Raw genomic sequence first — 24,509 nt, 5'->3', positions numbered from 1 at the left:
AAAAGGATGCCACTAAACTGAGTGACCCGGCCAGTTGAGGAAGAAGGAGCATCATGAGACCTCATGCAGAAGAGGTGGCAATGGCCTTGGAGGAGAAATGGCCAGGGACTGAAAATGCCAAAGGGAAGCCAGGCATCCCTACAGGAGCCAGAGGTGGCCTGGGCTATTGGGGTTCCTGCTGAACTGAGAACTGAGTTTCACTACACAGGGGCAAGACACAGAAGGAGCACCTGGGGAGTCAGTGCAGGCTTTTTTGTATGATAGCAAGTACGGCTAGAAGGGCTACTCCTTCAGAGGACTCCAGGTCAATCCCCAATATTCACATTAGAGGATCACAACTGTCAACAAGATCCAGGGAGCCGGGCGTTGGTGGCGCACGCCTTTAATCCCAGCACTCCGGAGGCAGAGGCAGGCGGATCTCTGTGAGTTCGAGGCCAGCCTGAACTACCGAGTTCCAGGACAGCCTCCAAAGCCACAGAGAAACCCTGTCTCGAAAAACCAAAAAAAAAAAAAAAAAAAAAGATCCAGGGAATTTGAAGCTTTCTTCTTACTCACAAGCTTCACACATGTGCGCACACGCACGCGCGCGCACACACACACACACACACAATATATCGTGGGAAAAATGAATGGCTCTTGGTTGAAATGATTTGTTTTTGAGAAGAACTGGCTTGTAGTTTTTTTAAACAACGTATGGCAGATTCCCTAAAGAGGAAATGTTCTTTAAAAACTTCATTTTTTTTTTTTTTTGGTTTTTCGAGACAGGGTTTCTCTGTATTGTATTGGAGGCTGTCCGGGAACTCCCTCTGTAGACCAGGCTGGCCTCGAACTCACAGAGATCCGCCTGTCTCTCCCTCCCGAGTGCTGGGATTAAAGGCGTGCACCACCAACGCCGGGCAAAAACTTCATTTCTTGTTCATAAACAAGTGTGCACATCTTTGTTCAGGAAGCACCCCAGTTATTCTCTCACTCTATGGAGGTGTCCTTCCAGTGATAGCATGGGAAAGCTCTGGTAACTCCTGCATTACAGTTTGAAAATTAAGTCCCAAGAGGCTAACAGCTGTCATTCTAGTCTTCCAGGGGAGGAATTTACATAAATTGGCTTTATGGAGTTTGTCTGGCTAAATCCCCAAATCCATGAGTTTGTCACATTGTTTTGCTGTTTTGAAGGGTGAAGAAATATGGGGACTTTGCTGCAGCAAAAAAAAAATTGCCTCAAGTAATCTTTGCCTGGGAGACTGCGCATTGATAGCTCGTAGGCTAGGCAACTGGCATATGCCAGCTTGGGAGCTGAAGGCCAAGCCTAGGGGATCAAGAGTTAGAGACCAGCTTGAGCTACTTAGTGAGATCCAGCCAGCCTGAGAATAGAGTAACATACTGTCTCAAAAAAACAAAACAACAAAAAACAAAACAAAACAAATAACAAGAACAAAAACAAAAAATCCAGAAAGCAAACAAGAGGCTGGAGAGATGGCCCTTGCTGCTCTCCCAGAGGAGTTATAATGCCAGCATCTACACAAGGTAACAGCCTGTAATTCCACATCCAAGGGATCTGACACTCTCTTCTGGCTTCAGTGGACACTCCCTCATGTGCACTTACACACACACACACACACACACACACACACACACACACACACACCAAAGCCCCCAAACTTTGGACTGTCTTTGCAGTCCAAGGTATAACCCTGGGGGTTCCCCAGCAAGGCTCTGACTTACAGGACAACTGTTATTGTCCTGCTTTCCCTCTCCCCTCAGAACCTCTGACATCCTTTCCCGACACTACCCCAGGTCTAGAAAGCCGCCTCTACCCTCGTCCTTGCCTCTAGCAGGGTGACTGTGATCATGAACCACGGCGGTGGGCAGCAGGTGTAGCTGTCATAGTACCACTTGCGGTCAATCTCCCGAGGCAGAGTCTCGTAGGCCACATGGCGGATGAGCCGCTGTGAGAGGCTCAACCCCTTCTCCTCCAGCAGGGCCTTGCTGCTCAGCCTGCGGTTGCCCTGTAGGATGGCCTGACGGAAGCTGTTGGATCTCTTGTTGCTCATCTGCACAGGAAATGGGGTGGGGAGAGGGTTAGAGCCTGCAGCAGGAGCACCATACCCACACCTCAGCCTGTGTGTTCCCTAGAGCAATCCTACACCCTCTTCTCTGTGTTCTGAGTAGCACTTCCTGAGTGCCACTGTGTGGACGTCTGACCTCACAGATCATCTTCCTAATAGGAACTGAGGTACAGAGAGCACCTAAGAAGACACAGGTTCAAACCTAGGCCTGTACTCATACATTCCTCCTACCCACTCATTCCTTATTCTCCCATCCCCAGACATGGCAGCCGGTGGTCAGCAGACAGAGAGGAAATCAGCAGTCACAGTTCAGAGTGACAGCTGCTATGGGAAGGCATGTGATGCGGGCCAATGTGTCTCAAGGTGGTCATCAAGGGCTTTCCTGAAGGAGGTGATGGCCAGGTGAAGACCAGTGGTGTGTGAGCATCCTCAGACATACCAGCTTGGGGAGGTGCAAGTAGGTCTTGGTCAGCCAGCTGTTAGAAACTGCCAGAATCACAACCCAATGTCATGGAAGCCATGACACCCCAGTGTCTCCTGGGACATATGATACTTGCTGAGCCCAGGGCTCAGACTGGGTCATGCCCTCAGCAGTCTTGGCCTGGCCCCCAGAGAGCCATTTGCTTCACCTGGTGGTTGCTAGTTCATGTAGCTTGAATAGATGTCCCATCCATGAAGTGGGGAAATGCGGCTTGCCTAAGCCACCTGAAGCCCAATGTACCCACTTACAGCACCCTCTGAAAGACCAGCATCAACCCCCAGGAGGCGGGGGGGGGTTGTTTCTCTACCAAAGGTAACAGAGACAAGGGGCAGGACTCATGAACCTTCCCATGAATAGGGACAATCACCAGCAGTTCTAAGAGCTCTGGCCTCTTGTCATGCTATAATTAACAGAATTTATTTTATTTTGCTTGTTTTCGTTTTTGTTTTGAGACAGAGTCTCATTGTGTATCTCTGGCTGATCTGGAACTCACTATGTAGACCAGGCTGGCCTCTGCTGGGGCTAAAGTCATATGCCACCACACCTAACCCTTTTGGAATTTATTAACCTAGCAAACCACTAGCTTCCATCAATCCAAATGCTAAGAATGTTATTGGGCAGCACCTGAGATTTGTGTGTGTGTGTGTGTGCGTGTGTGCGTGTGTGTGTGTGTGTGTGTGTGTGTGTGTGTGTGTGTGTGTCAGTATCTGAAGTCTATAGGAAAAAAACTACCATCTTGTTTAACTCATTTCTCTGAAGTTTTCACTTAAGGTGTTTCTAAAAAATGTCTTGGTTTATAACTGTCTTTGTTCTTTGACTATAAAAGCCTATATGAAACTGTGCCCTGGAAACACGGTATTTCACAGGGTTTCAGGCCATGGTCACTCACACTGCCCCAGAACAAACCATGTCCTACCCCTCCATTGAGGTGAGAGCTGTTTCCCTCAGTGACTGTGGTGTCTTCTCACCTGTTGAAGCTGTGGCTGCTCAAATGCTGTCAGTCAAGAAACTCCTTTGTGCTGGGCGTTGGCGGCGCACACCTTTAATCCCAGCACTCGGGAGGCAGAGGCAGGAGGATCTCTGTGAGTTTGAGGCCAGCTTGGTCTACAGAGCAAGTTCCAGGACAGCCTCCAAAACAATACAGAGAAATCCTGTCTCGAAAAACAAAAACAAAAAAAAAGAAACCCCTTTGCCTAAACCACTTCCAGTGTCTAAGCCCCTCCCCTTCCAGAATGCTCACCAGGTTGGCAAAGTCCTGGTAGCAGATCTGTCCATCTGCATGGCTGTCAGCGAGAGCTAGCAGCACCTCCTTTTTGTGTGGGTCCAGCTTAGAGCTGTGGCTCTCCAGGAGGCTCCGGAATTTTCCTGTGCTGATGTAGCCGGTGCTCCCAGGGTCAAACTGAGGTGAAGCACAGAGAGCAGAGGAGTCAGTGGGGTACCATCCCTTCCAGTGCTGATGTTGGGCCCAGACCTCCCTCCCTCCCACCCCCATCCTCTCCCCACAAGGGCCCATGGAGACATTTCTAAGGACACAGTCAGGACCATCCAATCTGACAGCCTCCTGAGGAGAAGCAAACTGAGACAGGGAGGAAGAAAGCCCCTCTCCTTTACTCTCTTGTGGTCTTTTATTTTGTTTCTAGAAGTAACCTTCCTGCAAAGCCTGTGTACCACTATCAGCTGATGATAATGATTTCAGTTCTTCCACACAGGGTTTCTCTGTGCAACAGCTCTGGCTGTCCTGGAACTCACTCTTGTAGACCAGGCTGGCCTCGATCTCAGAGATTTGCCTGCCTCTGCCTCCCGCGTGCTGGGATTAAAGGTGTGCACCACCGTGGCCAGCTGATTTTCCTTTCAGTGGTACTGGTACTCTATCATCCAGCTACAGCTCTCCCCCCAGGCCTCTGCCTCCACTTCTCCTAATGGTGGGAAGGAAAGCTGGGACAGAGTTCAGTTAAGTGGAGGAGACAAAGGACTTCTGGGACAACAAAAGAACCCGAGCCTCCCCTGTGCAGGAGATACACCCAGCTTCCTCATGGCCAGTCCCAGGGTCCTGCTCACACCCCGTTCATGGGTGGCCGACTCACTGAAGACATGCTCTCTGCTGTTTGGTTTTGGGGGTGAGCGCTTCTGTGTTTGTGTGGACACATGCGTATATTACACCATTCACTTGAGTCCCCGAAACTCCCCTGTGCCCTAGACAGCAGCCAGGCTTTCCACCCAACCTGTCTGTAGCTACGACTGCTACAGGGCTGCAACTCCTCCCAGGCCAGTGCCTCCTGTCACGGCGTCCGCCTTATGGGCAGTTAATTGACATTTGTTGGATGGATAAATGGGATGTTCAGATGAACAGACAGGTACTAATTCTCCATGAGAAGCCTCTTCGGTTCAGGGAGAAAAGGCCTTTATCTCTTTTTGTTCCTTTTCCACAGAGCTCATCACCCAGAGCCGGCCCTCTGTACCCTACCAGAAAATGACACCCTATCTCTTGTGTTACCAAAAGTACTCTGGTCAAAGGGGATCCTGACCCACTTAGGGATACGGGCGCTAAATTGCAATGGACCTTGGGAACGTATAGTGGTGAGGCTGGAAGGTCAAACCGTGTTGCCCCTTTCTATGGATAAGGCTAACAAAGGGTTTTCGGGAAAGCAGATTATACATACAGTGTGTCTCGACAATCTAAGACTGACAACCAGAAGTCACTGCCAGGGACACCTCAGCTCTCCCCAGAACTCTTTAGGAGAATTCTCTAAGAAAGTCCATGTTCAGATCACACTCTCCTCCCCAACATCAGGTGTACATGACACCTATTTGTTTATTGCCACCAAGTATTTCAGGAAATTTAAAAGGATCTTCATGACTAAAAACATCAGGGCTGATGAAATGGCTCAACAGATAACAGTCCTTGCTAAGCAACTTGAGTTCGATCGCTGGAGGGAGGAGTGACTGACTCCCAAAAGCTATCCTCTGATCTTCCCACACAAGCTCCCTGCCACAGGTTAATAATACTAGTAATAGTAATAACAACAACAGATTTTTTGTTTGTTTTTTGAGACAGGGTTTCTCCATATAGCCCTGGCTGTCCTGAAACTCACTCTGTAGACCAGGCTGGTACTGAGCTCACATAGCTCTGCCTTTCTGTCTCCCAAGTTCTAAGACTAAAGGCATGTGACACCACACCTAGCTAATAATAGACTTAAAGGGGGGGGGCAAGGAGATGTCTTAGCAGATAGAGGCACTTGGCAGTTAATACTGATGATCTGAGTTCAATCCTCAAAACCAATATAACAGAAAAGTGAGAACTGAGTTGTCCTCTAACTCTCACACAGAGAGACACAGAAACATTATACCCACACCCACACTCTGAATGAAATTTATTTATTTATTTTTCTAGACAGGGTTTCTCTGTGTAACAGTCCTGGCTGTCCTGGAACTCACTCTGTAGACCAGGCTGTCTTTGAACTCACAGAGATCCTCCTGCCTCTGCCTCTTGAGTGCTGGGATTAACGGCATGTGCCACCACTGTCCAATTAAATATAATTTTGTTTTGTTTTTTGGTTTTGGTTTTTCGAGACAGGGTCTCTCTGTGGCTTTGGAGTCTGTCCCGGAACTCACTCAGTAGACCAGGCTTGCCTTGAACTCATAGAAATCCACGTGCCTCTGCCTCTCAAGTGCTGGGATTAAAGATGTGCTGCCACTACTACCGGGCTAAATATAATTTTTAAAAGAGTTATAGCACCAAATATTAGCCATGTTTTCATGAGCCAAATACTGTTTAATGTTCTTTATGTAGAGAATTTATTTTTTTATTTTATTTATTTTTAATTTTATATGTATGAATTTTTGCCTGCATGTGTATCTGTGTAGTACATGTGTGTCTGGAGTTACAGATGGTTGTGAGCTGCCCAGTGGGTGCTTGAAATTGAACCCAGGTCCCCTGGAAGAGCAACAGGTACTCTTAACCAGGGAGAGGTAGAGCTCCAGGAATCCTCCATTTTCCCCTAAACAGATTTTTTTTTCAGTAGGAAAGGGGTCCAAACAGAGCTAGCCTGGCCTCCTTGCTGCTCAGATGTGAAAACTGGGCAGAGATGGGAGATGAGGGAGAGAGGGAGGGGATCAGAGAGAGGGAAGGTTGAAACTGCTAACAGTCGATGGGGCTTTGGTGCAGGAGACCACTACCCTAATCCACAAGGGCCAGTCCTGACTCTCTCTCTACATGGGGACTGTTTAGCCTGGCCCTGACTGCACTCACGCCATTTGACCTCAGGACTGGGTTGTAGATCCTGGGAAGATGTCTGTTGCGTCCTGCAGGGGTCAAGGGTCCCCTGCATATCAGGGAACTCCTCTGCCTTACTAAGGGAGGAAGCCCAGTGGTTTTGCACATGCTGGGAACACAGTCCACAGTCCCTTCCCAGGGGCCTCCTCAGGGCTGCCTGCTGCCTGCAGAGGAAGATGTAGGGGCTGGGATCAGGCACCAGACAAAGAGCCACCTGCTCTCCTCCTTCCCGACCCCTCCAGGCCTCCCTGCTGTTGTCCTAGTGACAGGGGCTGCCCTGTGGCTCCCCAGGCCTCTTAGCCCCAAACACATTACAGGCTCTATCTACACTGCAGAGAACTCGCTGGAATCATGCCGAGCCTCTGCTCTCTGCCAAAACTCTACCTTTCGTGCCAGGGCCAGATAGGCCAGACAATGCGGGGGAGGATCACCACTACCCTAATAATGAGGCCTCAGGGACTCAGGATGACTGGGGGTGTGGGGGAGCCAGAGCCAGACTGGCTGCTGGGGTTCAAATACCTCAGACAACGAGGGCAAGGGCAGAGCTGGCAATGGGCATAGGACACACAATAGGGTGTAGGTCACAAAAGAGATGGGAGGAGACAAGAGGAGCGGGGGAGCGGGTACCATGCACAGAAGTCAGAAGAGGAAAGAAGGAAGCTGAGGACTTCTCACTGAGATTGTGTCCCTCAAGATGGCAGGGAGCAAAGCAAAAACCACACTCCTGTCTTTACACAGCTCTGCCTTGATTGGCCCATCTGTTGGGTGGGCTGATGTCAACCTGGGGCAGCTGCTAACCAGGGGCTATTCTCATCACTTATTCAAATGGGGGTCTGTCTACCTGCCAGCTGCCCTCAGGCCTATAGGGAGTGAGATCTCACTAGGAGTGCAGTAAAGTGGCGGGGAGGGAGACACAGGCAGAGCAAATCCTCTCAACACAACTTCCCTGTGAAGAAGATGTTAGAGCCCCTGAAGCTGCCCCTCCAAGGCTGCTCGAAGGATGAGTTGGGGTGGTATGGGCTGGAGGCAGCCTCGCAGGACTAGTCTAGAATGGTCAGTCAGTGCAGCTGGAGGAGTGGATATATTAGCAAATGAGGCAGAAGTCTGGCAAGAAGGCAGTAGTCAAAGTGGGTCCTGACCTGCAGGAGAGGGCCCAGGGCTGGACAGGGGTGCACTGAGTGCAGGGGGGTAGGGGCACATTCAACGCACAGGAGGCTGACCACAGAGGAGGCCAGAGAGCCCTCCCTCCTCAGCCTTGAAAAGAGCTTCTGCAGGCTCCAAGGGGACTTTTAATCCCACCAGTGCCCTGCTCATAGGCTGCTAATCCCCTAGGTGGCTGCTGTTCCCTGTCTGAGGACACACACACACACACACACACACACACCCTTCCATCTCTCATCTCCCACCCTCTGATGGTTCCTAGGCCACTTAGCCCACTTAGTCTGGGGAAATGATTCACCAAATTCTCCATGTGTTTAGGTAGGAGCTCACCCCCAGTTGCTGTGCTAGGACGGGGGGGGGGAGATATTTATCAACTACAGTGCCTCAGTTTCCCCATCAAAGAATTAGTAGGAGCTCTGCCTTCTTGCCTTCTTGTGGGAATGGAAGGGGCCATATCCATCCCTGGATATAGAAGCAAGGATAGGGTGGAGAAACTCATAGCCCATTAAGCCTTTGGAGGCAGCTGACCTTCTATTCTGAGCCCCAGTACCACTGAAGAGTAAATGAGAAGTGAGAAGGTACTGGAACCATTTAGCAAGTTAGAAGGTTGGATCTCATAAATCTGGATTCAAACAGTGGAAAGGGAATCCAGGTATAATGGTGAGGACCTCTAACAGTGACATTTGGAAGACAGGCAGGAAGACCAGAAGTTCAATGTCACCCTCTGCTATATATCAAATTGAAGTCAGCTTGGGTTACAGGAGACCACTGTTTCAAAAAAACAAACAATAACAAAAAAAAACCCTCAAAACAAGAACAAAGCCCCCAAGTTTCTGGAAGGAACCTATAGGGCACTGCAGAATGCTCAGGGGCTTTGAGGCCTGTGAACCCAGAGGCAGTTGGGAGGGCCTTCTAAGGCCCCTCCTTGTGCCAAGCAGCTCCACTGAGCCTGTTTATGTCCTGGCCTCCTGTCTCCTTCCCAGCTGAACAACACAACATAACGAGCTGAGGCATGTGGTATCAGGTAGTAACTTCCCTGAGTCCTCAGCTCACCGTCCACATTGGTTTCTCTGAGGCCATACCAGTTCACAACTATTCTCCAACACGGAATCACCGTGCCTCCTTTACTCTAAGGTGTCCTATCGTGGCTGAAAAACTCCACGGTCTCCTTTCTTTCTATTTATACTTACAAGAACCTACAAGGTATTTACTATTATGAGAGCCACTTCTCAGGGCCAGGAGTCAGGTGGGAAGGGCTGAGCTTTTCAAGTCTGAACAGATTTGTTTAGATAAATTCATATCTAGAGAGCAGAGAGCCTGGACCTCCTCCAACTACTGGGGTACTATAGTTAAAGAGTTCAAAAGACTCTGGCCAGCCATCATCCTTCCATCCATCCATCCATCCATCCATCCATCCACACATCCATCCATCCACACATCCATCCATCCACTCATCTATCTCCCATGTTTGCTAGGGATCCACTGTGGCCCAGGCATCACCCTCATTATATGGATGGGTAAGAAAGCAGAGACTAAAAATAGCCAGAGAGAATATCTCAAGGTTAGAGAGTGAGCGAGTGGCCAAGAGAGAAATAACTTGAGGTTCCTCCCTCCAGCCTTGCCCTCTCTTGCTTTCCTCAGTCCTGTTCAGTTGTACAAAAGTTACCTTCTGACAGGATCGTCCAAGGTGGTCCATGAGAGTACAGTGGGTTCTGAGAGTAGGACAGACGGCTGTGGGATGGAATGATGATGATGGGTGTGGTGGCAGGGGGGGGGGCACAGGTGGAAATCTGGCATTAAACAAAAACTCTCTTTTTCCCCGTGGTTAGAAAGCCCTCACAGAAGGGTGTGATACAAGCACCCAAAGAAAGGGCTCTGCCGGGCCCAGCAGTGGAAAAGCCTGATAGATTTGGTCCAGCCGCACATTTTCCTACCAACTTCATTTGACCAGAGCATTTACTTTTTCCCATTAACAATATGTGGAACCTTTAGGAACAATCACAAGTCTACAGTACAAGCATGCTTCCCTTCATGAAACCCCAGCAGCCACTCTGCCTCCAGCTCTTGAGTGTTGCAGGCTTTCAGGCAGCTGATATGAGAAGTTTGTGGGAGCTAGTCCCAGCTAGAAGGTTAACTGGGGACACCAGGTCCCAAGAGAGGCTGAGAAATCAACGATTGGCTCATGGGGCCACAGAGCTGAGCTCTCAGGGACCAGACAGAGCAAGGGGTTTGCCTGCTCAGCACCCAGGACAGCGTCCCAGCTAGCACCCAGAAAGCTGCCCCAGGCTTCAGAATGTCCCAGGATTCTCAAAGCAGGAGAGATGGGGACAAGTCTAGTTCCTACCTATTATGCATGTGTGATTTGCACAGACTGCATTTCTGGGACGGTCACAAGTCTGGCTCCTGGGAAGACCCTGTCCTTTGACATCTATCGAGATGAATAGAAACTGCAAGTACTCAAAAGATTCCAAAGGCAACACCTGGAGTCAACAAGCTAGCTGCCATCCTGTGTAAACCTCTGGTCTAGAACATGGGAACCTAGCACCTGGGTAAGTTCCTATCTTCACCTACAGTGTCTCCTGTCTGTCCAGAAGGAAATGGCCACAGGGTATGTGTACTGGGGCAGGGTAAGATGCAGGCAGCTGCCCTCCTGCGGGGTGGGTATCCCCCATCTGTCAGCTCCTTATTTTTTCCTGGGCCTCTCAGCAGAGCAAATTAACGAGGCTACCGGGGAGTTCCTGGCTCAACAGAGCTATCCCCATTCAGCATGCCACAGCCCACCAGGGAACACTGGTCCATTCATGGATATTTACAGCCCCATAAATTAAAAAGTCCAGGCTGCAGCTGGCAAGGTCAAGAGGCCAGTAATGGGAGAGTGGGGGCTTTTTTTTCCCTACTTTTTTCTTGCAAATGAGGATACTAATTCAGTCAGAGAGAAAGGAGAGAGAGAAAGAGAGAGAGAGAGAGAGAGAGAGAGAGAGAGAGAGAGAGAGAGAGAGAGAGAGAGAGAGAGAGAGAGAGAGAGAGAGAGAGAGACGGACGGACAGTATCTATCCCTTGTCCCTTTCCATGACCTTCTTCCTCTAATTCTTCAAAACACTGACTTTCAGAACACAATTAAGTGATTAGTCCCATTTAACAGATAGAGAAACTGAAGTCCTTAGAGATGTCCCACCTGACCTGCTCCAGGGTGAGCAAGGAGTGCTTCTCTCCAGACCTCAAGCCTAAGTCTGAGTGGAAAGGAACTGGTCCTAAAACCAGGTTTTAGCCCTCCTGCCCTCAAGCCTGTCCACACGGAGCCATGAGGAGCCCCAGGGATCTCCTCTCTTTCAGTTGCCACTGTAGGCAGCTAGAGGAGGCAGCTTAGGCCTCTCCAGGCACCAACCCCGATGTAGGCTCCTGAACACCTTCCTCTCATTTCATGGGGTCGCAGAGCCAAATCAAAATGGCTGAGGCTAGCAGGCTAGTCAGGGAGGCAGGACTAACAACATTCCAGAAGACCACCTTCTCTGCTAACAGTTGGAGGAGGGAAGAGACTGGCCTGTTCCAGAATGAGGGAAAGTGTGACTGGAGAACACTGACGTGCGAGAGCAGTCTCCCTCTACCAGGCTCTGGTCCTTCTACTTGTCAGCCTGCCCCAGAAGACCCTGCTCCTTCAGCACCACCCCAAAGCTTTCAGCCAGGCTCACAGACAGCTCTCCCTCTAGCCTGGCCATGTCACAGACTCTGTGACTCAGAGGCACTATCCCAGGGGGGATCCGGAATAGATGTACTACCTGGACTGAATCATCTGGCCCAGCCACCCAAGGCTACCCAGGGACCAAAGCCAAGTCATGGCCATAAATCCAGAAGCCTCCAGGGAGCAGCAGGCAGGAGAGCCAGGAGGAGGTGAGACCAGGAGGGGTTTTGACATCTGCCCTGCCCTTCCTCCTCTGCCCAAATCCTTGCTCCCTGTTACGTTCCCTAGAAACCCCCAGAATCAATCTAGTCCCCAGAACAGAGACAGCTGAACAGCCCAGAGGAGGGGGTGGGAGGCAGAATAGGAGCAGGCAAATGGAATGAAGGAGCCTTGAACAGTCCCTTTGTGGACAAACAAACCCACCGCACAGGCTCCCAATCTGCTCCATATCTCCAGGGAAGCACTGTCCTCCGCGTCTGCAATTTCCTCCTCTATAAAGAGGACAGGGAGTTAGGTGTGGTGGTACAGACTTTTAATCCCAGCATTTGGGAGGGAGAAGCAGAGGCAGGTGGATCACTGTGAATTTAAAGCCAGCCTGGTCTACATATAGAGCCAAGGCAACAAAGTAAGACATTGTCTCAAAACAATACAAGGAATACAACAGCCTCACCTCTGGGTTTGCTGAGAAATTAAAGTGAGATGAGATGATAGACATGTGCACACACAGTTGACACTTGTGTTTCTTCTCTCAAAGGAATCTGACCTGGCATATTCCTGTAATCCCAGCACTCGGGAGGCTGAAGCATATTAAGTAAATTTCAGGTCAGCAGGAGTTATACAGCAATTATCTCAAAATGGCAGTGAGCCATGCAGAGACTAATTTTCAAACAAAAATCTTCAAAAGGGGTTTGGGATTATGTCTGTTTACAGATCAAGACACACTGATTCCATTCCTACAACAAGAAAGTACCCTGTGTCTAATGTCACTATGCCATCAATGGAAGGGTCAGTAAGAACTGCCAAACAGGAAGAGAGGAGGCCTGGCCCTGCCCATATGGTGGCTAAATACCTTGTCCTGGCTCTTCACCTTTGACCCTGTAGTGCACAAACAAGCCAGGTGAGCAGACATGTACCAGAGAGAGAGCCATGTCCAAAGACTCCTTCTGGAGAGTTCGGCAGGAGATGTGGTGTTCAGCTTCCGTCCGAGGAAGGAGCTTCACTGGAATAGGAATCTGGACACTTTGATTCCAGCCTCAGATGCACTACACTTCCATACCCATCTGGGAAACAGGCCTCACTTCATGCCAGTAACAAAAAAGTACTTACCTGGTGCTTCCTACTAATGCCAAGAGCTCTTCACACTCCAACCATCCTCCCAACAATGCTGGATTAGCTATTAGTCTATGGTTTCCATTAAAAGTCTGTGGCTTGGGAAGGTTGCCTGGCTTGCCCACTGTTGCCAGGCTACTGGGGTGTCATCTCTCCACCTGTTTCCATTACCATTCAGGGTACCAACAAAGGAAAGGAGTTTGCAATACCTGGTGGCAAGCACACAGGAGCTCAGACACCATCATACCAACAGACCCTCTTTCCTCACTTGCAGAATGAACAGACTGGACAAGATACTTCCATCGACTGTCTAATAATCTGTGGCCCCTAATGGAGCAGGAGCTACACAGTGGCAGGAAAAGAGGATGGACATGATCATGGAGCCCTGTGGTCAAGGAATGCTCCTGGAGAGGATGGAGACCTTAGACCCAAATAATACACACAGGGCTATAGTTTTGCTTTGGTTTTTTTTTTTTTTTTAGAGTCATAACAACTCAGCCATCTTTCTAACCTCCGGGGCTGTAGTTTGACCTGTCATTCATTCAAACTTCTGTGGATCTATTACTCACTAGGCAGTACATAAACTAGGATCTCTTGGCCCTGCTGCTCAACTGCTAAATGCATTTTTGTGAGTGGTCAGGGGTCAAAGAGTTAATAGAATCATGATCTACCGGGTCACTGGAGTAGAAGCAGGGCAGGGACATAGTCCTGGAGGCTACCTGATAAGGAGTTGAGATGCAGAGGTCAAGAGTGGGTTCCAAAAAAAAAAAAAAAAAAAACCACACACACACATCTTCCTAGAAGAGTTGGTCATTGAAAGTATTCCAAGTGTCTGTGAACTCCCTAACAGATAACAGATTGTGGCATAGCCCTATCATGAGGAATCTTGGCTAACACAGATCCTGCAATGGATATATATTTGTAGGATGACCCATTGAACTTTAAAGTTCACAGATTGCACTGTAAATGAAATTTCATGTCTTTTATGTCAATCCCCTTCTCTGGGATAGAGCCATCATCACATTCCTTGTGGAACTGGACTTTCTTTGTTCTTAGGATCATAATTCACAAAAAAAAAAAGAGTGGGTTCCTGCTAAATCATGTGTTGTTGTTCTCTGAGACCCCTGCTCTGCTGGTTAATCATGTGTTCTGGGGCCATGAGCAATGTGACTGTCTCTGGGGAAGGCATTTTTCTCTGTAGCTCATCCATAATCCACTCAGCAGTTTTGTCTCATCTGTACTTCCTCTCAGCTACCAATGCACCATGACCACCCCCACACCTGCAGCCAGCTTGCAGGAAAACTACTAATGAGGTCAGAGTCTGGGTCTGGCCAAGAGAAGACCCACAGGCCCGGGGAACACTGGGGAAAAAAGCAGAAAATTCCTTTGGGCTCAGTAGTGGTTTGGGGAGACCTAGGAAACAGCTCAATCAGCTGTTAAAGCACTTGCTGCCAAGCCTGGCAAGCTGAGTTCAATCCCCAGGACCCAAGGAATGGAAAACAAATTCCTGCAAGACGTCCCCTAACCTCCACATGTACATATGTGCACGCCTCCCACAAATAAATACACACATAAATCTAAACTTTTTGTTGTTGTTTTTCGAGACAGGGTTTCTCTGTGAAACAGTCCTGGCTGTCCTGGAACTCACTCTGCAGACCAGCCTGCCCTTGAACTCACAGAGATCCACCTGCCTCTGCCTCCCCAGTGCTGGGACTAAAGGCGTGTGCCACCATTGCTCAGCCATAAATCTAAACTTTTAAATTCAACTTTCAAGAATAAAGTGACTTTTGGGATTGGAGAGATGACCCAACAGTTAAAAACACTTGGAGCTCTTCTAGAGGACCCCAGTTCAATTCTCAGTACCCACGTGGCATCTCTCAAGCACATATCTAAACTCCAGTAGCATATAGAAGAGTGGATTAATTAAGAGACTAGGGGAGAGACAGAAGCAGTCTCAGATCTAAAACCACAGAAGGAATTTGTGAAAGAAATGTCCAAATGACTTGGCAATAAAAAATATGGTATTTTTGCTATGATACTGGATTATAACAACACAGAGCCCTTAGTTATTATTACTACTAATTTGTTTGTTTGCAGCACTATGGATTCGAACCCACGGCTTCACACATGCTATGTAACATTTTGCCTCTCAATGATACCGCTAGTCCTATGCTAACTTTACTGCAAGTACTCTTTGTGGACAGGCATGTGACACAGTGCACACACGAAGGTCAGGGAACAATTTTTTTTTTTTTTTTTGGTTTTTCGAGAGAGGGTTTCTCTGTGGCTTTGGAGGCTGTCCTGGAACTCGCTTGGTAGTCCAGGCTGGTCTCGAACTCACAGAGATCCGCCTGCCTCTGCCTCCCGAGTGCTGGCATTAAAGGCGTGCGCCACCAACGCCCTGCCAGGGAACAATTTTTGAGAGTCAGTTCTTCTCTTTTACCATGTGGGTTCCAAGAATTGAACTCAGGCCATTAGTCTTAGACAAAAGTGCCTTCTCCTGCTGAGCCATTTCATTCGCCCAGTAACTTAAAAACCTGTTTAAATATTTAGGAAAACCTCTCCAGATGCCTCCTACTCCCCACCACCAATGAAAAGACAACCTCCCTATTGGAGAGATTCAAGTAGGAAATGAACACACAAGACATGAGGTAGACAGGCTGATGGGCCTCCAGTTTCCTCCCTTTAGTATGAAGAGTGTCAGGGACAGGACCTGTTGTGTCACTGTGGCCACATTAGAAAAGGTCAGGCCTGTAGGGACAGAGAAGCTTCCAAAAGACCAGGGTGGTCTGATCTCCTCACCACCAATCCCCAGAAGGCATGTTGACCATTTACGTGAAGGGTTAATACAGAAGGCTAGCTTGGTGGCTTCTCACCCTGGAGGTCCAGTCAGCTTCATGCTGGCAAAGCTTCCCTGCATATTAAAGAACCACACGGCATGAGGAGTTGAGCCTCCAATACCTGGGAAACAGATGACCACTGGTGTTCCCTGACCCAAGAAGGGAAAAGAAGACATGCCCTGCCCCGGTGGCTCCAGGCTCCAATGCCTCTGACCTCTGTAACTACAGCGGGAATGAAGCTGTTCTGAAGGGAACTTCGCACCCCTTCCTTTGGATGTCTACTGAAACGATGGCTACTGTGCTGGCTAGTTTTATGTCAACTTGACACAAGCTTGAGTCATCAGAGGAGGGAGCCTCAACTGCGAAAATGACTCCACAAGACTGGGCTGTGGGCCTGGCATCGGTGGCGCACGCCTTTAATCCCAGCATTCCGGAGGCAGAGGCAGGTGGATCTTTGTGAGTTCGAGGCCAGCCTGGTCTACAGAGTGAGTTCTAGGACAGCCTCCAAAACAATACAGAGAAACCCTGTCTCGAAAAACCAAAAAACAAAACAAAACAAAAAACAAAAAAATTAAAATTAAAATAAAAAAACAAGACTGGACTGTGGACAAGCCTGTAGGGCATTTTGTTAACTAATGATTGATGGGAGAGGGCCCAGCCCATTGCAGGTGGGGCCACCCATGGGAAGGTGGTCCTGATTTCTATTAACAACGACAAAAAAAAAGTAAGTTGAGCAAGCCATGGGGAGCAAGCTAGGAAGTAGTTAGTACTCCTCCATGACCTCTGACCTCTGCAACAGCTCCTGCCTCCAGGTTTCTGCCCTGCTTAAATTCCTGTCCTGACTTCCTTCAGTGATGAACAGTGACGTGGAAGTGTAAGCCAGAGAAACCCTTTCCTTCCCAGGTTGCTTTGGTCATGGTGTTTCATCACAGCAATAGTAACCCTAACCAGGTCAGCTCCCAATTCTCAGGAATTTTCCCAGGAGAAAAGGTTGAAGTCTGGTCCCAATGAGAAAGGCCACACCTAATAGTGCTACTCCCTGGTGACCAAACATTTGATATATGGTCTTTTGGGGTCAGTGTGGCCTTGTTGGAGTCAGTGTGGCCTTGAATATTACTGAGGGTGGGCTTTGGGTTTCAAATCCCCAAGCCAGGCCCCCTCCCTCCCTTCCCCTCTCTCTCTCCCTCCCCATGCAGATCTAGTGTAGAGCTCTCAGCCCCTCGCTAGCATCTGTCTGCCTGCATGCTGCCATGCTTCTCGCCGTGACAGTAATGGACCAAGCCTCTAAAATTGTAAGCCTGCTCCAATTAAATGTTTTCTTTTGTAAGAGTTACTGTGGTCATGGTGTATTTTCACAGCAATAGAAACCCTAACTAAGACACAGTCCTTACAACTAGACACACCTTGACCATGATGGCTTACTTATGCATATTTCTTGCTGTCATAAATACTGAAACCCAAATGTCTATGCACAGAAGATGAACTTGAGGAACATTAGATCTCTTTATTGCTCTTCCCAAGGTGGTCACCTTGAATAAAGCTCCCTTCTCTACTTTTTACTGTGTGTTTGTTTTAACTGACCTATGGAGGGTGAGTGGCCAAGTCCTGCTTGTTAGGGTTGTCAAGTAATGGGGGAAGTCCTTCTGTGTATATTTTGTCCTATTGGTTGATAAATAAGACACTGTTGACCAACAGGGAAGCAAGACAGGTGGGATTAGGAGTTGAGGAGGATTCTGGGAAATGTAGTCAAGAGTAGAGTCACCATGTGATCCCAGTAAGAGAGGACACATGAGGCTGCATGCTTGGTAAGATAAGATCTTATAAAATATATATATATATTGCCGGGCGTTGGTGGTGCACGCCTTTAATCCTAGTAGGTGGATCTCTGTGAGTTCGAGGCCATCCTGGTCTACAAAGCGAGTTCCAGGAAAGCCTCCAAAACAATACAGAGAAACCCTGCCTCGAAAAAACAAAAAAAAAAAAAAACAAATATATATATATATATATTAGTAATTATGGGTTAATAATTAAGTCAGAGCTAGCCATTAAGAAACCATAGCACACGGCTTTTATCCCAGCATTTGGGAGGCAGAGGCAGGAGGATCTCTGTGAGTTTGAGACCATCCTGATCTACAATAGCTAGTTCCAGGACAGCCTCCAAAGCCATAGAAAAACCCTATCTCAAAAACAAACAAACAAACAAAAAACCAAACAAAAACAAAAACAAAAAAAAAAAGAAAGAAAGAGAAAGCATAGTAAACAGCCAACAGCTTCATAATTAATACAGTTTCTCATGTGTTATTTGGGGGCTGAGACAGTGGCGGGACCCGGCCAGCTGGTGGGAAAGAATAGACGTTACAGTCAAGGCCCAGACTCTATCCCTAACAACATCACTAACAATCTCTGGGAGGTGAATTCATGGATGCCATGGGCTTGCAGGGACTGTGACAGGTGCCATGTCTCACTAACTCATCAATTCACTAACTAGATAGCCTAGCAAGACTATTGACCTTTGTAGGAAATGCTTGGCAACCGATAGCCTAGCAAGACTATTGACCTTTGTAGGAAATGCTTGGCAACCTACCTGCCATCTCCAGCCAAACTTTCTTTCCAGTGGTCACCAAGTTCACCAATGGCAAAATCCTACTTCTAGGCAGACACAGAGGCAGGAAAGGCAAACCTGCTTTGGAAAAAACCTGATATGGGCCTGAGGCCAAGTGTCTACTGAAGGAGCTTCACACCAGCTCTTCCTTTAGCCCTGTTAGAGAGGGTCAAAAGGTCAGGGCAGTGAGTGCACAGGGCCCGCACATGGGACAGAGCCCAAAGCCCTGCTCTGAAGCAGTGAACCTAAAACACAGAAGAGCCACAGGCAGGATCAGGCTTTAGATGCCTTGTGAGGGGCAAACAGTAGGATTCAGGCATGGAGCTAGAGAGATGGCTTAGTGGTTAAGAGCACTGGCTGCTCTTATAAAGGACCTGGGTTCAATTCCCAGAACCCACATGGCATCTAACAATTGTAACTCCAGTTCCAGGAAAACAACGCCCTCTTTGGACTCTACGGTCCACAGACATGCATGTAGGCTAAACAACCATGTGTATAACATAAAAGAAATCTTAAAAAAGAAAAGTGGTTTACAAAGTGAGTTCCACAACAGGCAGACCTGTTACACAGAGAAGCCCTGTCTCCAAAAACCAAGGAAGGAAGGAAGGGAGGGAAGGAGGAAGGAAGGAAGGAAGAAGGAATCAGACAGAACTTATTGCAAGAGAAAAATGGCTCAGTGTAAGACCTGGTGGCTGCTTTCCTAGAATTCATTTTGTCTGTCAAAATGACTGATTGGTTTTCCTTTTATTTATTTATTTTCATTTCTGCAGTGCTGAGAATCTAGCACAGGGCCTTGTGCATGCTAGGCAAGCACTCTCCCATTAAGCTACATCCCCAGTCTAGGAGGCTTTCTGAGTGGGCCTCTCCAGAAGCAGGGGGATGTTCTACACGATGCCCAGGACTTGCCTCCAGTAGGATTTTATCAACTGATGGCTGATACTGAGTGCCACACACCCTCCAGCTGCACACACTTCCCTCTGGAAGTTCTCTTCCATTCACCCAAATGGTTTGTTTTAAAATGTAAATACACACATAGCAACTGGCAAAGTAAATTAGTCAAATGTGAAAGACACAGAGGAAAGAAAGATACACTCTGTTCTAGGTTCTCAGTCTAAATCTGGCGGGAGGTGTGAAGGGCTGGCAGCCTGGTGCGAAGAGTAACAGTGGCAGTACCATGGCTCCCTCCTGCCTGGAGATGTCAGGCCGGCAGCTGGGATATTCCTAGGGACCAGAGGGAGAGTAGGTGGCCCTCATGATGGGAGCCAGGCAGCAGGGCTTACATCCCCCAAAATCCTCACCCAGACTCTTTCCCCCATAAGCCCACATGTTCAGTCCCATGGGGCAATTGCATTTGGCAGGCTCCCCACATTAAACTTTTCTGTAACTAAAGCTGTTGGTTTTTGTCAACCCCACCCCCACTTTTTCCTCTCCCCTTAAGTTCAGAGTCTCAGTTGGGGATGTGGTTCCCCTCGGGTACCCGGGTCTGTTAATATCTTCCTAGTCTCCTATCACCATATCTCTCCTTTCTAACCTCACCTTCAAAGTGACATGTGTTAAAGGTTTGATCTTTAGCTTGGAACTACTGGGTCAAGTAAGAAGCCTTTAAATGACTGGGTGTGTCTGGAAGGGAGCTGTAAGACTCCAGTCTCTCCCCTCTCTTGGCCCTACGGTCAAGAGACCAGTAGCTTTCACTCCACTACATACTTCTGCTTTGGTCTACTGCTTGCAGGGGCCATCCAATCATGAAAAATCTCTAAAACCACCCAGGCCATGGCTCACTCCTTTAATCCAGCACTCAGAAGGCAGAGACAGACAGATCTCTGAGTTCAAGGCCAGCCTGATCTACAGATGGAGTTCTAGGAGAGCCAGAGCTAAACAGAGAAACCCTGTCTCCTGTCAAGAAAAATAAGAAACACCCCCCTGCCCCCCAAAAATCCAAAACTACAGGCCAAATCTCTTCTCTTCCTATACTGACAGTGGAAAGCTGGCTAACACGAGCTGCTTGTTTGCAGTTCTGTCATCCTGTATCCCACATCGACTGTCTCACCTGGATCCTACAACAACCCTGCTTTAAAGGAGGGGAGGGAGCAGGAGATGGCTGCTCTTCTAGAGGACCCAGGTTCCGTTTCCAGCAACCCCATGGCAGCTCACAAGCACCAGTAACTCCGGTCCCAGAGGGCCCGAAGCTCTCTTCTGGCCTCAGAAGGCACTTCACATAGACGGTGCACATACAGTCAAAACACCCATACACATTAAGAAGCCGACAGAAGCTTTTGAAAACTTCTCCACCTACAACAAAGGTCTGGGTCAAGATGTCTTTTCGTACCCACCTCCCTACTCACTAACCCAAGCTAGCCTCAAAGTAGCTCTATAGCCAAGGATGACCCTGACTGTCCTGCCTCTACCTCCCAAATGTAGGCATCACAAGTGTGTGCCACCATGCCTAGCTTAATCAAGCATATTTCTTCAAGTTGCACAAACTTCGTGGCACAGTTACCCTGGGCTGTGACTGAAGTGTGCAGTATCCACCCACACTGGAACACCTTCCTATCTTTTCTCCTGCACTACGGTACAAGCATGGAAATACCCAATAGTACCCAAGTACCAAGCAAAAAAGAACTATTTCCTTGATGAAGGTCAATGTCCATCTCCAGTTTCTAACTCCATTCCTCACGCCTATACTCCAGGCACTACAAATAATCACATACTGTTTTTCATTTGTAAATGGTTCAGCATTGGCCAATCCTCACTGCAGAATGAGACACAAGATTAGCCTTCAAAAGAACCCATTTTGTGAACAAACCTTCCTCCTCAAGGATGACAGAGATTTTATGTTACTGGGGGGGGCGGGACACACACACACACACACACACACAACATTTTTCATAATAGGAGCAGAAAGGGAGCTCGATGGTTTTTTAAGCACCTCCCCCACCGCTTTCTGCAACGCACTTGCATATAGAAAACTTTATACATGTTGTCCAATTCCTAAGTGGTGTAAATCCAGGCATGATACAAGAAGAATTTGGAGAGAGGAAAGGATTGTTTCTAGGGAGCCTACTTGGTCTCTGGATACCCAGAGCAGTGTGGCTCCGCCCTAGAAAATACTAAGCCACGCCTTCAAAGGACGTCACCGTTTTAGGAGCACAGAGCTAGGGAAGCCCACGCAAGCAAGCAGGGAGACTGACACCGGTTCAGGCAGGGCTGGGAGGGAAGGAGGGATTTGACTGCTCACATACCTTTTCAAACAGGACTTTCCAGTGCTGGTAGAGAGGGAGGCCATGCAGGAGAGGAAGAAGAGAAAGAAAGGCACTTGTCACCAAGGTTTCTGCAGACCCCTGAGGTTTCCAACATTCACCTCCCAGCTGCTGCCCAGCAGGCTCAGGGGCCCACCAGAAGAACACCGAAAATTCCCCAGCCGAGCAAAGGCAGAAACGCACAGTACGGAATGGCAATGGGGTGGGACAGTCAGATGCAGGAATGATTCCCAACCATGGCTCAGGGTTTCTGATAACTTCAGCTACCAAAAGGTCAGGTCCACATCCACACCCAGAGGCCGACTGTACTCAAGAGACTTACCCCTGCTTGAGCACTAGTTTTTGTTTTGTCTTTACCAGACAGGGTTTCTCTGTATTGTTTTGGAGGCTATCGTTGAGCACTAGTTTTGCCTGCTTGATTTTGTGTGTGTGGGTGCTCCCCAATATGCTTCCAAGACTGAGTGTAAGTACTGAGTACATAAGACTCTCTCAGGAGTTAGGGCCAAGAGAAAGTGACAGGCTTGACCACACACGCGGGAGAGATGTTAGGCTCCCGGTCCATTCAGATTTGCTGGCTGTGGTTTCCGTAGGCTGGGGTTCCCCGCTTAATTTCACCCAAGGGGAGGGACAGGTCAGAGCAGGGTGCAGGGAGGGAGTAGTTTTAACAACTCAAGTGCCCAGAGCCTCCCAGTTCAGATTCCCTACCTAGGATCCGAGGACAACCGGACTAGAGATCTGAGCAGCAGATGGCAGAGAAACCCTCTGGGGTAGCCCCTCTCTAGCCTGCCCCATGGGACCATTCCTGGCACCGACGTGTTCTAGGACTCCTGAGCCCCCTGCTGGGAGCGTTTCGTCCCAGCTTTCTGGCTTTCCTAGCTCTGGCAGGGTTCAGGGACTAAGGCCACTTTGAATTTCAATCAGTGTCGCGACAAGGCAGATGCCGGGCGGGAGCTAATCTGGGAGCCGCGAAGGGGAGGGGGGTCTCCAGATTGATCTGCGCTGTCCAGAGCCTGGGGCGTCGGTTCCTTTCCGGGGTTTGCAGAGTCCGCAGGTCGCCGAGGGGAGGGGAGGGGGAGTCACTACAATGACGCGGCCGCCTCTGCAGGAAAACGCCGTGTCCCGGGCACTGCACCAGCGGCGGGGAGGGGGTTCCCGCTGCCCACAGGTTCCCGACGCAGCTGCCGGGGCTGTGTCCCGCAGGGAAGCCGTGGGAATCCGAGCGGGGTTGGGAACGCGCCGGTTCATTTAGGGAGACCCAACCCTCCTACGCGCGGGGGCCCCTAGCTCATCCCGGACGCTCCGGTGACATAACCTTGAAGCCTCCAAGTTGCCCCCAGGGTAAGGAGCTGAGGCCCCGGCGGCTCCCCGCGTGGCTACCCCCAGAAAGTTTGAGGGGCACAGGAGGGGGCACTCACGTCTTCTGGAGCGGCGGGCAGTCGCTCCTCGGCCTCGGGCTCCAGCTCCTCGATGCGCTCCGCCTCGGCACAAGCGGCCACTGCGGGGCCGGGGCTGGGGTGCTCGCCCATGGCCCAGGCTGCGGCGCTCGTCCCGGGGCGCCGGGCTAACTTTGCGCCACAGCGGCCGCGTCGCTCCGGGAGCTCGCTGCGCGCCTCGCCACCTCCGCGCTCATCCCCATGGCCCTGTTCTCCGCGCCGCCCTCGCCGCGGCCCCCGCGACCCCGGGGCGCCGGGCCCCGAGCCGCCAAACTTCTCCGCCTCCGCCGCGGGTCCGAGGCGAGGGCGCCCTTGGGCCGGCCGGGCCCTACAGCTCCCCGCGCTCCTTCCCGCTCCGCGCAGCCCCCGCTCTGAGCGCGAGCCTCCTCCTCCTCCCCACGGACTACTCCGGGGCGGCGCGCAGCGGGGGCGGGGCTGCTCGCGGGGCCCCCGCCCCCCAGGCCGCCCGCGGGGAGGGAAGGAGGGAGGGAACGAGGGAGGGCAGGCTGCGGCGGGGCGGGCAGCGAGCGGCTGCTCCTCTCCCAGGGATAGGGACTGTGTTACCTACCCTCAGCCTTCTCAGCTCGGCACCTGGTTGACCATCACTTGGAGGCGGCAGATTGTGTGACTGAATCAGAAGCGAGGTTCCCACGAATTGGCCACATCAGGGTTAACCAGGACTGAATTGAGAGTGAGAGATGAGGAGTGGGTCCCACCAGCCACCCTCACGTCCTTTATTCACTGCCGTCTCGGATTCTTGGGGGGGGGGAAGCCTAGGAATGTAAGAAAGAAAAGTCAGAGGGTCTGGGACCCCAAACCCTAACCTTGCCCTACCTCCATCGAGAGCTGCAAGTCCTGCTCATGCCTCTTGACCATGTTAAACCCAGGAAAGCGCCCCGCCAGAGAGAAGGGCAGGAGAGGGAGGAAAAACTAAAACTAAAAATCAGGAATGAAGTTAGCAAAGCAGTAATAGATCTTTAAAGAAGAGTGGAGGGCAGTTTCCCTGCGGGAAAAGGCGGCCTTCCGGAATGACTATAATTTGTGCCAGTGCCCAGGCTGGGGTAGATGCTCCCCAAGGAAGGCTGGAGGACCCATTCCTGGTGCAGTCCCCCAGGCAGTCCACATATAGAACCAAGGCTATGCCCTTTAGCCTCTTCCCATCAGCTTCACCCTTCTCAACCTCCTGTCAGAGGGAAGCATCTGTTTTATTAGCAGGAGTTGTAATTAACGCCTTCATTTTCATAAGACAAATGTAACTTCATCACAAAGCCCCAGGATCCAACCTGTGACCATCTCGCCCAGCAAAGACTACTCCCCTTAAACACAGAAGAAAATTAGTCCCATCCTAATTAGGTGAGTTTGCAACAGACACCAATTTTCATCTCGGTTTC

At 49.8% G+C, this 24,509-nt stretch overlaps 1 protein-coding gene across 3 annotated transcripts in view; it reads right to left on the bottom strand.

Moving 5' to 3' along the window:
- The window catches only part of Rhbdl3 (rhomboid like 3), a 53,142-nt gene extending 29,910 nt beyond the window's left edge, over window positions 1–23,232 (bottom strand). For 2 of the 3 annotated variants that reach the window (XM_040749280.1, XM_021231132.2), the window contains exons 1-4: window positions 23,101–23,232; window positions 21,668–21,691; window positions 3,785–3,943; window positions 1,824–2,048 (exon numbers count right to left, since the gene is read on the bottom strand). In XM_040749280.1, the coding sequence (XP_040605214.1) occupies window positions 1,824–2,048; window positions 3,785–3,943; window positions 21,668–21,691; window positions 23,101–23,211 (519 nt within the window). In that variant the 5' untranslated portion in view covers window positions 23,212–23,232. The remainder of the gene's footprint in view (window positions 1–1,823; window positions 2,049–3,784; window positions 3,944–21,667; window positions 21,692–23,100) is intronic. The other variant, XM_040749279.1, reaches the window with a different exon arrangement.
- Between the last annotated feature and the right edge of the window lie 1,277 nt (window positions 23,233–24,509).

Source organism: Mesocricetus auratus, unplaced genomic scaffold, assembly GCF_017639785.1.
Source record: "Mesocricetus auratus isolate SY011 unplaced genomic scaffold, BCM_Maur_2.0 Super-Scaffold_100007, whole genome shotgun sequence".
NCBI classification, from domain to species: Eukaryota; Metazoa; Chordata; class Mammalia; order Rodentia; family Cricetidae; genus Mesocricetus; species Mesocricetus auratus.
This window is presented reverse-complemented; position numbering and strand designations above follow the sequence as displayed.